Source organism: Mytilus trossulus, chromosome 14, assembly GCF_036588685.1.
Source record: "Mytilus trossulus isolate FHL-02 chromosome 14, PNRI_Mtr1.1.1.hap1, whole genome shotgun sequence".
NCBI lineage: Eukaryota > Metazoa > Mollusca > Bivalvia > Mytilida > Mytilidae > Mytilus > Mytilus trossulus.
The window spans coordinates 28,791,374-28,805,052 of NC_086386.1; the positions used below are offsets into that span (position 1 = coordinate 28,791,374).

Consider the following 13,679-nt stretch of genomic DNA (forward strand, 5'->3'; position numbering starts at 1 on the left):
ATTGAAAAAAATAACACACAGACATTTGAATGGTAATAAATAGGCTTCAACAATTATAAACCAAAAGATAATTAATTCATTTAAGAACGTTAGTGATGGTTTTTATACTTGTGAAGACTTACGTTATTTTACCATATTTTGCATGTATGGATGGAACATAGAAGTGATGCCCGAATTTCAAACCAAGATCAAAAGTCTTTCAAACTTTATTTAAATTGATGTATAGCTTCACAATATAATATGTTTTCTTAAGAGAAAGGGAAGATAACAAAAGAATAGTCAAACTGATAAAGTCGAACACGAACTAAAGAAAACTAAAGACTGTGCAAACTGTTTCAAAAACGGTTGTCTATGACGATATAATGACTTACTTCTGTACAGATTACAAAATTGTAAATAGTCCAATCTCACCATTTTTACAGATCCCAAAAATGTGTAAAAAGTGCATAATCGTAAAACAAAACCAAAATTTTACTGGAAGTAAATTATATAGATACATTTTGTATTTTTGATACAAAAATATTAAGTTTGGTTACTGGCGTCATTTGTTTAAAGATTTGACAAAAACATCTAGTTAGCTGAAACTTTTGAGTTTATGGATGAAAAACTATTATCATGTCTCAATGTATTATTGTATTGTTTATTTCAGTATTTCTGTGTCCGGAATGTTTTTTGGCATATGTTTGTACTGTAGTCGTCATTTTATGTTGTCATTTTAGTGTTATATTTTAACATTGGTCATAACAGCACGAGGTTTGGCTAGCCACAACACCAGATTCAACCAACAATATTTCATAAAATGTCCTGTACAAAGTCAAGAAAATAGCAGTTGTTATATTATAGTTCATTTCTGTGTGTGTGTGTTGCACTTCAGCGTTTCTGTTGTTGTTTTGCTTGTACAGTTGATGTGTTTTCATCGTGTTTAGTTTGTAATTCGGATTTGATTATCTCTTAATCGATGTATGACTTTCGAACAGTGGTATACTACTTCGCCCCGAGGGTATCACCAGCCCAGTAGTCATATGTCGACGAAACGCTTGTCTGGCGTATTAAATTATAATCCTGGTACCTTTGATAACTATTTACACCAATGGGTCGATGCCACTGCTGGTTGACGTTTCGTCCCCGAGGGTATCATCAGCCCAGTAGTCAGCACTTCGGTGTTGACATGAATATCAATTATGTGGTCATTTTTATAAATTTCCTGTAACTAAGCTTTGAATTTTTCGAAAAACTAAGGATTTTCTTATCCCAGGTATAGATTACCGTAGCCGTATTTGGCACACCTTTTTGGAATTCTGGGTCCTCAATGCTCTTTAACTTTGTAGGCTATACAACTATTTTGATCTGAGCGTCACTAATGAGTCTTATGAAGACGAAACGTGCGTCTGGCGTATTAGATTATAATCCTGGTACCTTTGATAACTATATACTACTGTTGCCTTTATTAAGCACGTGTGATTCGTTATTGAACAAATTTCTGCGACCAAGCGTAACTAATTCCTGATCTGGCCTGTTAACGACTTATATCCAGTCGCTATACAATGTTCATGACTTTAAGTCGACAATTTTTTAAGTCCTTAATGACTTCATCACGACTACAACCCAACCATTAAGCATTTAGGTGAATTGGTCGAGTATGTTCAATTTAATTATCAAAAATTCTGATTGTCGTATGTCCCGCCGAAGCAGAGGAGGCATTTAGTGTTACTGTTGTCAATCCGTACGTACATATTACGTCTCTCTGTCCCAATAAACAGTTTCCGTTCTCCATCTTTGGTTTGCCTCGATTAACCTAATGGTATGAGACTCACATACTGCTTATCATATACAAGTATATCAAATAACGTTATATGCGAGCAGACCTAAAGCGTAAGGATTAAAAAGAGGGACGAAAGATACCAAAGGGACAGTCAAACTCATAAATCTAAAACAAACTGACAACGCCATGGCTAAAAATGAAAAAGACAAACAGAAAAACAATAGTACACATGACACAACATAGAAAACCAAAGAATAAACAACACGAACCCCACCAAAAACTAGGGGTGATCTCAGGTGCTCCGGTAATCATATCCTACTCCACATGTGGCACCCATCGTGTTGCTTATGTGATATTAAATCCGGTAAATAGTCTAATTCGGTAGGTCACATTCATAAAAGGGAAGGGGATTTTAGTTACGACGTAAGGAACATATCCGATATCATTTGTGATAAGGTGTCCAGAGGACTCTGGTTCACTGTGCTGCAACTATACAAAGGATTTCTATCAATCACACTACTAACCCTCGTCGACGCAGATTACAAGTTCATATTGATTAGTGACAGAAATGCGTCCGACTCTTCAACCATTCAAACAAATGTATTTGATTGCGAAAAACACCCACTGCCCGGTGATATGGACACAATCATCCCTCATATAATAAAATATTATGCATTCCCATATAGAAACTGGACGAAGCCATACTCCAGACGTACAAATGTATCAAAACAGAGAATAAAGAATAATATCTTCTTCTCATGTGTTATGAAATTGTTAAGAGTGTTTTGAAATAAATGTAATTATGCTTTTTTGTTTTTGTTTAAAATTTACTACTAAGCTTAAGTGTATGTATTGTCTTTTTTATCAGTCTCGAAAATTACTAAAAATAAGACTTTTCACCGGATTGGTACTTATGTTAAGCAATACTACAGGTGCTACGTGTATTTCTTGGGTTTCGTTGTTAGTTTCTACAGAGTTATGACATGTTAACTTAACCCCTCGCAGCTGCAGGGAAGTTAAGCATATTCATTATTTTAAAGCCTCATGCTCATATTCTAAGAATGACCTTCATCCTGCAAATTCAAGATATACTTGGATGAAAGAACATTATTGAATAGTTATCAAGGTATATTTTTGAATATAAAAGTTATACAAATATTAAAATCAATTCATTGTAGATGTAATTCTTTTTCAGATTCCGTGGCTGTTTGTTATTTAAATGATTCCAAGAGAACATACGAACAACTGACGTCGAAAAGAAGGGCTCTTTTTGCGCCCAACTGGAATGAATATTTTACATTTCATATGCAGGAAAACTCAGTAGAAGTCTTGAAATGTACTTTTGGTATGTTATTACCAATATATTGGATTTGTAAAAAAATTTAGTTATTTGTAGTATTATAATCATTTGCAAGGAACATTCAACAGTTTGACATGTATGTTATACTGGTAACTGATTGCGTGTTGAAAGAACGTGATGTTTTGGAAATACGGATAAATGAAATCAACGTGTAATATTCCCATTCTCTTACAAACTTGGAGTATTGTAAATTCATCAAGGCTCATATAGTCTCTTGAATGGTTTTATTCAAAACATATTTTATTGTCAGTGCAGTGTTTATAATTAATGGGTGACTTCCATATTAGGCATTTCGTTTATGCATTGGTCTTAATGTTGTAAGAACTTACTTTTTATTTGGGAAATAAATTTAATAAGTTGTGGTAGACATAACTTGATACAATGCTACAAAGAAAATGTTTCTTAATTCTTAGTATTAGTGTAAATAATGTAATATTTTGGTGCGAAATTATCTTTTGGTTTATTTACAATTTAATTTAATGAATTTAAAATCAGAGTTACAACTTAATTGAATTCCACTGCTGATTTAATTCCTTGACCGACCAGCTCTTCAGCATAAAATCTTACTTTATTAAGTGAATTCTAAATATTGAAAGAAATTGCTTCTTATAGGAAATTCAAACGTATGAACCAGTATTTCGAAAATGCTTATTCTTACAAAATGAGAATACAGTGATCTGTGTTCTGATTAGCGTAATACATGTAGCTGAAGATTTAAGTTATACTTAATTTCAATTTTTAAAAGTTTTATTTGTTTTTTTTCCATCTTGGTATTATCTTTGTTTTTGTAATTTGAAAGTTCTTAATATTGATATAATAACACAAACGTTATAAATTGTTCTGTGCGTCAAGTTATGTTTTTTCGTCGAATTTAAAACAGCTGGAATGTAATAAAAAGTTATCCCGCTCGGACTTGGTGTGTAAGTGTCAGATCACCCTCTGGCCTCCGGTCATCCGGGTGATCTGCCAATGACACAACGCGTTCTCATAGAATAACTCTTACAGATCACTTATATCAAAAACAACGAAACCTTTTTACACTAAAAAGTCTATAAAATACATCATTTGTACATGGTACGTACAGGAAAAATGCTTTAAATTGCGGACACATTGTCATTGATAGTGTTACTAAGTATACAAAATAAAATCAAATCAAAACACACACGTAAAAATGAAGATGTGGTATGATTGCCAATGACACAACTCTCCACAAGAGACCAACTAACACAGAAATTAACAAATGTATGTCACCGTACGACCTTCAACATTGTATAAAGCCAATACCGCATAGTCAGCTATAAAAGAGAGGCGAACGATATCAAAGTAGCAGTAAAAGTCATAGATCGAAAATAAACTGACAACGCCATGGCTAAAACAATAAAAGACGAATAGACAAATAATAGAACACAATACACAGCATAAAAGGCCCAGCATTTACAAATGTAAACCACTTCAAACGAAAAAACTAACGGCCTAATTTATTTACACAAATTGAACCAAAAACAAATCTAAAACACATAAAAAGACGACAACCATTATATGACAGGCTCCTGACTTGGGACATGCATATACATACACAATGTGGCGGGATTGAACATGTTAGCGGGATCCAAATCCTTTCCTCACCTGGGACAGTGATTGTGTGACACGACAACAAAAACTACAAAAATCAGTTAAAAAAGGTTTATGCCATTAGATGGATACAAAAAGAAAGACACTAACAAAAACACCGTGTGTACGCGGCCGGGTACTTGTATATTCCAGCAAAAAGAGACAACAGTCTTACTATTATCATCTTTCAGACGAATGTTTTGTGTTAAATATTTAAATCAAAGAGTGAAAATAAATGTTGTAAACGTCGATTCAGATTGTGTTATCATCGCCTTTATTTTGTTTACATTGATTATGAAGAGACTGAAGTTTGTTCAACGTCGTTTATCGAAAACAAAAACAACGTCAACCCCAAATACCGGCATTCCTCTCGACCAATCACATCAACGTTTTCTGTAATATGTTAATCATATAAGAATTATCAATCAGGACACATCCAACGTTCAATGGATTTAGTATTAATGTCATAAACAGTCAGAGAAAAACATGACCTTGTGCAATACCAATATACAGGTATCGACAGATTGTAGATCCATAAATGTGTATACGTATAATTGTTTAACAATAGAATCAAGTTTGGTTTTAATTCACTGTTAACAAAATAAATATTAATACCAATAAAAACAATATCCAATGATCTAATTAATTGATCAGTGTTAAATTGGTAAACTTTTATAATAAGTGTATTAAGAGGATCGATAAGTTAACCAAAATCGATTCTAAATTACCGATCACTGTAATCAACATTTCCTTTAAAATGAGGATGTGCTATCGCGTTAGAAATGGATTGCTTGCCTGCTTTACTAATTATGATTAAATGTATGTGAAAATTATGTGAAATGGTCAAATAAACTATATGCATTGTACCCATAAGATCATACCATACACCAAAATTAATATAGTTAGCGTATTGTGTTATGTATAATTCAGCTTCTTTTACAACTAAACACTGTTTAGATAGCATTTAAACTTAAACATAACGGTTATATACCGGCTTAATGAGATCTGCTTCTTTGAAATAATTTCCAAGTTGAAAGAGATCCGTGCGCAAGATATTTTAGCAAACGAATTTAAACCACTAAGGGACAAGGGACAATTTTAGCAAAAAAATTATAACAACTAAGGGACAAGGGACAATTAAACGCAGACATTATCTCCCATTTCATAGCAGTGGATTATTCTAATCACAAGTATTTTTGATCGCCCATTCTTGCGAAAACAGTTGAATTATACTCACCATAATTTGTGATGTAATAAGAACGTAAACCCTGAGCAGTTGATAGGATACAATAAGGTTTTCACAAGTCTACATGAAATTAAAAGAAAAACGAAAGATGGTTGAAGAAAAATCATGTACTGTCAAACAAATGCGTGTGTTGACTGAAAAACAAACCATATGGAGTAAACCAACACTTCCCTCATGCAATTGAACAAGTCAGGACAAGTCAGTACCCTATAATGATACAGAAGGGACCGCGGGTAGACAACATTAGACTAGTGCGTGACATTCAGTACGTTACTGGACAAGTGTATGCTCCCCAGTCAGCTGCATATTTCCTTTTATGGCTTCAGTACCGGCAGCAAGTAGTCACGATGTTCTCTTTAATATAAAGACGATTGAGACATTGTTCCAAAGAGCGGTTCAGGCATTGAAGCTTTTAAATAATATTATGCATAATTAACTGCAATAAACTTGCTTACCTGATTTCAGTTTGTTCAAAAATGAAAAGTATTTACAAATCAAACTCATAGTTGTCGTTTTGTTTTAATGCCCCACCTTCGATAGAAAAGGGGCATTACGTTTTCTGGTCTGTGACTCCGTTCTTTCGTTCGTCCGTTCGTTCGTCCGACTTCAGGTAAAAGTTTTTAATGAAGCAGAAGTCCAATCAACTTGAACCTTGGTACACTTGTTGCTTATGATATGATCTTTCTAATGTTAAAGCCAAATTAGACTTTTGACCCCAATTTCACGGTCCACTGAACATAGAAAATGAAAGTGGGAGTTTCAGGTTAAAGTTTTTCGTCAAGGTAGTTTTTGATGAAGCTGAAGTCCAATCAACTTGAAACTTAGTTCACATTTTGCTTATGATATGATCTTTTTAATTTTAAAGCCAAATTAGACTTTTGACCCCAATTTCACGGTCCACTGAACATAGAAAATGAAACTGGGAGTTTCAGGTTAAAGTTTGTGGTCAAGGTAGTTTTTGAAGTAACTGAAGTCCAATCAACTTGAAACTTGGTACACTTGTTGCCTATGATATGATCTTTTTTTTACTTTTAAAGCCAAATTAGACTTAATACCCCAATTTCACGGTCTACTGAACATGGAAAATGAAAGTGGGAGTTTTGTGTTAAAGTTTTTGGTCAAGAAAGATTTTAATGAATTTGAAGTCCAATCAACATAGTACACATGTTCCCTATAGTATAATATTTCTAATTTTAATGCCAAATCAGATTTTTACCCAATTTCATGGTCCATGGAACATGGAAAATGATAATGCGAGTGGGGCATCCGTGTACTTTCGACACATTCTTGTTGAATATTCATTTACAGGAATTGTCAGACTTTCAGGCTCATAATTTTTTTTTCCTTTTGTCAGAAGTTCGCATAAATGCTGGCATGCATTAATTTTCAAATGTACAGAGACGTCGCATACGGTGTTGGTTTTAGTTTTGGTTACGTTAGTTTGACGGGGTTTTTTTATGCATTGTATAAATAACGTCGTACTTTTTTCATTTTGTGCAGCTCAATCATACAGCATAATTTATATGAGCGGTTTGGTTGACCTGCTACGTATAGAAACAAAATGCAAAAGCGGCATATATTTTTTTATGTACAGTTAAATTAACACAGAAAATAATGTTCATTTAAATTAGCATCCCCTTGAAGCAAAGATATGTTCTCTTTCTTTTGATTGAAACAGGATATTTAAAAAAAAAGTTTAACCACTGTCTTTCCTGCTGCTTTTTCTTTTAGTTTAAACATATTTATTTATAGTGGATTGGGAAACACATTAGTACAACTTATATTATTCCATTTCCACTTTGAGTGTGCGAGTGCTTCCTTGTAGCCTTAGTCTGCTCTTTTCCAAATCTAAAATGGTGACTTTTACGTGCAAGAGATATTGCTCTTTCTTAACACGGGTCAGTCATTTATTGCTCCCTTCCGACGGACTTTAATTGTTTCACAAGACCATCATACTCGCAAATGGTGTCAAGGGCTTATTCTTTTATCCGCTTTTGAGAATTTCCGAATACAAATTTTATTAGTTGAATCGTTTGTTTCATCGCCTGTTTTAACTGTTAAAAGAATCAACAGTTGAAAGCAAATTTAAAATTAACCAGAATAAATTTAATTTAAGCAAATTTGCCAATTTCATTAACAAAAGGAAATTTAATCTCATCTATAAAAAGAAAACAGTTGGGCGCAGATAATTTTAGCAACAAACCTACTAGGGGACATTTTAGCGCAGACATAAGAGACTATTTTAGCGCTGAATTAATCCGTTCAGCTGTATTTTCGATAGCCCATTTTAACGAAAACTTTCCTAGTTGAATACTACTAAAACCACGAGCATCAATGTATGCTGGCTTAATGTTAAAGTTGTATGTATATATGTATATATATATGTCTAGCGGGGCGGCTGCAGTGCAGGCGATTTGGTGTCACGATATCATAGTAGCATGGGTTCGAATCCCGGCGAGGGAAGAACAAAAAATTTGCGAAAGCAAATTTACAGATCTAACATTATTGGTTAGATATTTAGACGAGTTGTATATACATAATGTACACAGCCATGTATCACCATCATTGATGGAGATCCGGTGGATAAATCTGTTGTAGAGTTGTCCCTGACTAAGACGTACTTATAGATATAATTATTTTCTGTGACTGTAGTTACATTAATTTGTAGGATCCTTTGCTATAGATAATTGAGCTGATCTGTAACAATAACATCTCCATGCCTAATATATCATGTACTGTAGTACGACGCTAGATTAAAACTGACGAGGAAAGGTAACACACGGCCACCGAAAGCTTTATGACTTGTAGAGCCCAGATGGTCGTATTGTCTAGAGGGACGGCTGAAGTGCAGGCGATTTGGCGTCACGATATCACAGAAGCATGGGTTCGAATGCCGGCAAGGGAAAAACAAAAAATTTGCTTTAACGGATCTAACATTGTTGGGTTGATGTTTAGACGAGTTGAAGGGTCTAAAAACAGAACAAACAACATTTTCTAAAAGACCAAAAAAGTGAAAAAGTATATTTAAAAAAAAAACATTTGACTAACAGGTCGGACAACTGATGTTCTTTGACCCTGCTGACTGCCATTGGCGATTGCCAAAAAAATTTATCACAAGATGTAACAAAATGGGTCTTAATATATATTTAATTCTAAACAGATTTTTTTTTACTTGTGGCCACGATGTAATGCCACAAACATAAGGTGTCAATATTTTTTTTAGTACACCAGATCCGGATTTCGACAATAAAGGTCTCTTCAGTGATGTTAGGGATCGACACGGTATTTGGAAGGCCATATAAAATGTACCCTAAATTTAAGATAGACTCTTTGATTTTAAGAGACAATATAGGATGAACGGATCTTATAAACCGGAGGGAAAATATGATACAAGCCCAAACGAAAAAATATAAACGAGTCTAAATTGAAAACTGCGTTCAAACCTATGATCGCGTCGGATAAAAACCGCAATTTTTATACGTGTGTATGTAAAACAAATTTCGTTGTAGAAGGGTCTAAATACAGCACAAACAACATTTTCCAAAAGACCAAAAAAGTGAAAAAGTATATTTAAAAAAAACGCATTTGACTAACAGGTCGAACAAGTGATGTTCTTTGACCCTGCTGACTGCCATTGGCAATTGCCCAAAAAAATTGATCACAAGATGTAACAAAATGGATCTTAATATATATTTAATACTAAACAGAATTTTTTTTACTTGTGGCCACGATGTTATGCCACAAACATAAGGTGTCAATATTTTTTTTAGTAAATCAGATCCGGATTTCGACAATAAATGTCTCTTCAGTGATGTTAGGGATCGACACGGTATTTGGAAGGCCATATAAAATGTACCCTAAATTTTAGATAGACTCTTTAATTTTAAGAGTAAATATAGGATGAACGGATCTTATAAACCGGAGGGAAAATATGATACAAGCCCAAACGAAAAAATATAAACGAGTCTAAATTGAAAACTACGTTCAAACCTATGATCGCGTTGGATAAAAACCGCAATTTTATACGTGTGTTTGTAAAACAAATTTCGTTGTAGAAGGATCTAAATATAGCACAAACAACATTTTCCAAAAGACCAAAAAAGTAAAAAAAATATATATTTAAAAAAACGCATTTGACTAACAGGTCGAACAACTGATGTTCTTTGACCCTGCTGACTGCCATTGGCGATTGCCAAATAAGATTGATCACAAGATGTAACAAAATGAATCTTAATATATATTTAATACTAAACAGAAAACAATTAACTTGTGGCCACGATGTTATGCCACAAACATAAGGTGTCAATATTTTTCTTTTTGAACACCAGAACCGGATTTCGACAATAAATGTCTCTTCAGTGATGTTAGGGATCGAAACGGTATTTTGAAGGCAATTTAAAATGTACCCTCATTTTTAGATAGACTCTTGAAATGTAAGAGTCAATATAGGAAGAACGGATATATATATATATACATATTTTTTTTGTACATGGCTGGTTCATCATAGAAATAAAAGAAATTATAAAGTTGTCACTCAGCTATTTACGTTTTTCTTGATACTATCATCAAAATATAAATTGATAATTTGTTATATCAAATTGATAATTAATATATTTGTTATATCAAATTGATAATTAGATATATCAAATTGATAATTAGATATATCAAATTGATAATTTGTGATATCAAATTTATAATTCGTTATATCAAATTTATAATTCGTTATATCAAATTTATTATTTGTTATATCAAATTTATAATTTGTTATATCAAATTTATAATTTGTTATATCAAATTCATAATCTGTTATTTCAAATTCATAAATTGGAAAAGTTAATTAGCATGACACGTAAAGGCTTTCGTAATTTGCGATGTCAAGTTTATAGCATGTAATGTCAAAACAAGTAAAAAAAGCATGGTGTGACAATATGACTAGACAAAAGTAACCGCTGACTGTGTCGTTAATACTTCCGACATGTAATCGAAAATGGATTACCAAAAATCCCTGAACAGTAGATTTTAATGTTATATAGTATTTTTTGTGCTATTATAATTTTAAATCCCCCCTCCAAATCTGTATGAAATGACTCATCAAACTTGTAACAAAAATGTAAAAAAACGGCGTTTTGTGACATTTTGACTAGACAAAAACAAAAAAGATCGCGTTTATTTATTTTTTTCAAAATTTTCTCTTAAAACCTCGACACAAATTTTTTTCATACACTTATAAAAAAGTTTTCACGTTTGAATAAAATTTCATTTTGTAGAAAAGACTGCAACTGCCTGTTACTTTTTATAAGACACTTAACATATACGCCAAACGTCAGAAAACGGCAGTGTGACATTCCAACGGATGTCATAAAATGAACAGTTTATGACATAATTTAAAAAATACTTACTAATTGAAGACATAGAAAGTAGTATATTTATTGTATAATTTCGACACAGGAAGGGTTGATATGTAAATTGTGGTTTGGATCTGCAGCATTCGTTCGAATATTGAAGAGCTAAAAAAAAAATATGCGAGATTTGGATTTTGTGACAGAAATACAAATTTCAAAAAATCATTATTTCTGCCACGATCTTTTGAAATATTGTAAAAAAAATGCACACGTAAACAAATTGCGGTTTTTATCCAACGCAATCATAGGTTTGAACGTAGTTTTCAATCTCTTTTCTTATACGTGGAACTTGTTTTTCTTATTTCTATTCAAAGTTAACTGGAAACAAATCATAATCGAAATATATCTGTATACCATTGTATTTACGAAGGTTTGTCAGAATAAAGATATACCATACTATGAAACACGAACATCAATTACGTTTTGCGGACGTTGTGACAAAACGGCTAATAATCCTAGATACTCTTTGATACGATCTGAAAATACTTTTGCAGAACAATCTTTCTAATACAATCTTTACATAAATAGAATCTATGATTTGGTTGAATTTTATGGACATTGAAAGACAAGGGGGTTTCAACCTCATTTAAGCGGTCTCGGGTAGGTTTTCGCTATATATTTTAAATATCCAACTGGTAGTTTGGGCGCTCCGTAAACATGGAAAACAGGAAGTGTACCAACATTACTTTTAGTCACGTTTGTATATACCTATTGACTAAATGTTTGCATAATATTGGAAAGATTGAGCTAGAGATGAGCGGGCTCTCACCATTTCCCTGTGCCCTTTGTCATAAAATTTTGACATTTTTTCGCTGAAAATTGTTTTTTGGGCTTTCCATAATATTTCTATTTATAATAATTCTAAATATTTCTAGAGTTATCGGTTTTCCTGTTTTTTTTAAGAAATATCATATACAAAAGTACATCTTTGAAGTAGTTTTATTGACAAAAATCTATACTACATCAAGACAAATATGCAACTTAAAAGACGGTTGATATTTGAGAACAACGAGAATTTACGACAGCTTGTGTAGAGATCATTTAACGATTCCCTATACGTATCTTATCAGTCTCTTTACTATGAAAATCATGCTTTTAATGTTATCAAGTGTTTCTTTTTTTTATGATTTTCGACAAGATGTTGAATAACCAACCGACTGCTAGCTAGCAGCCGGTTGGATATTGAATTGCGAATAACGAATAACGAACCCGCTGCTAACTTCATATACATCTAATATCAGAATATAGGGCTTTAAATTAGTAAATGAAATGTTGTATTTCCATATTGGCAAGACTGGACATTAATAATCAGAATCAGACCATACAAATTCTATACAGGAATATTATGTCAACTTGATGTTGCTAGACAATTTCACGTCTATCTTAAAGTCTTTGCAACAAGGATACAGGCAAACGGAAATTGCTGATAACCACTCTTGACCAGATCAACCTGTAATGACGTCACTAGCAGGTCAATAAAATTTTATTTCACCATCTATAATAGATCTGATCATTCACCAATAGTTTTATATTTTAGAATAATTGAGAGATTTCAATATTAGGAAGGGTTTGTGGAACCTTAATAATAGGTAATAATAGAATATATTGCAATTGTTTAAGAAGACAAAAACAAGTTACGATCAATCTGCAACCTAAATATACAATAGAGAAGCACTAAATCAGGTGTATTGCTTTGACATTCAATTCACAATAAAAGATCAATTGATGTTAGAAACATTAGAGAACCGGAATACCAAAAATCCAGGACCGGATGGATATACATGTACATGTACCAGTTACCTTTTAAATTTTCTTCGGATAGATTTAGGTAAATTTGTTCTACGGTCAATCAATTATGGGTATAATATTGATGAAATGTCAGTATCTCAGTCCAGAAAAGGGGAATATTAACTTGTATACCAAAGGGGGGGGGGTCAACCAAGACAATATATGAAAATCTGACGACGACATATTAGTCTTTTAAACACAATATACAAACTTGGGTTTAGAGCGACTGAAATCTATCTCACCACCTTTAAAAAAAATGATCAAATAGGGTTCTTTCCTGGAAGATGTATTGATGAAAATGCTAGATTGATTTGTGATATTTCATTGTATACAGAAGAAAGTGACATACCTGGTATTCTTATCTTATTAATTTTGAAAAGGCGTTTGACCCAACTTTTGGAATTTTATCAAAAGCGTTTTGGACTTTTATAATTTCGAACCATCTATTAAACATCGGATCGTAACTTTTTTATATTAAAATTCAATCAGTAGTAACTCACAATTGCCATC

At 32.8% G+C, this 13,679-nt stretch overlaps 1 protein-coding gene across 1 annotated transcript in view; it reads left to right on the plus strand.

Annotated features, from left to right (window-relative positions):
* The window catches only part of LOC134697643 (cytosolic phospholipase A2-like), a 204,509-nt gene that overhangs the window by 56,582 nt on the left and 134,248 nt on the right, over nt 1–13,679 (plus strand). The window contains exon 4 of the mRNA XM_063559926.1: nt 2,958–3,107. Coding sequence (XP_063415996.1) covers nt 2,958–3,107 — 150 coding nt within the window. The remainder of the gene's footprint in view (nt 1–2,957; nt 3,108–13,679) is intronic.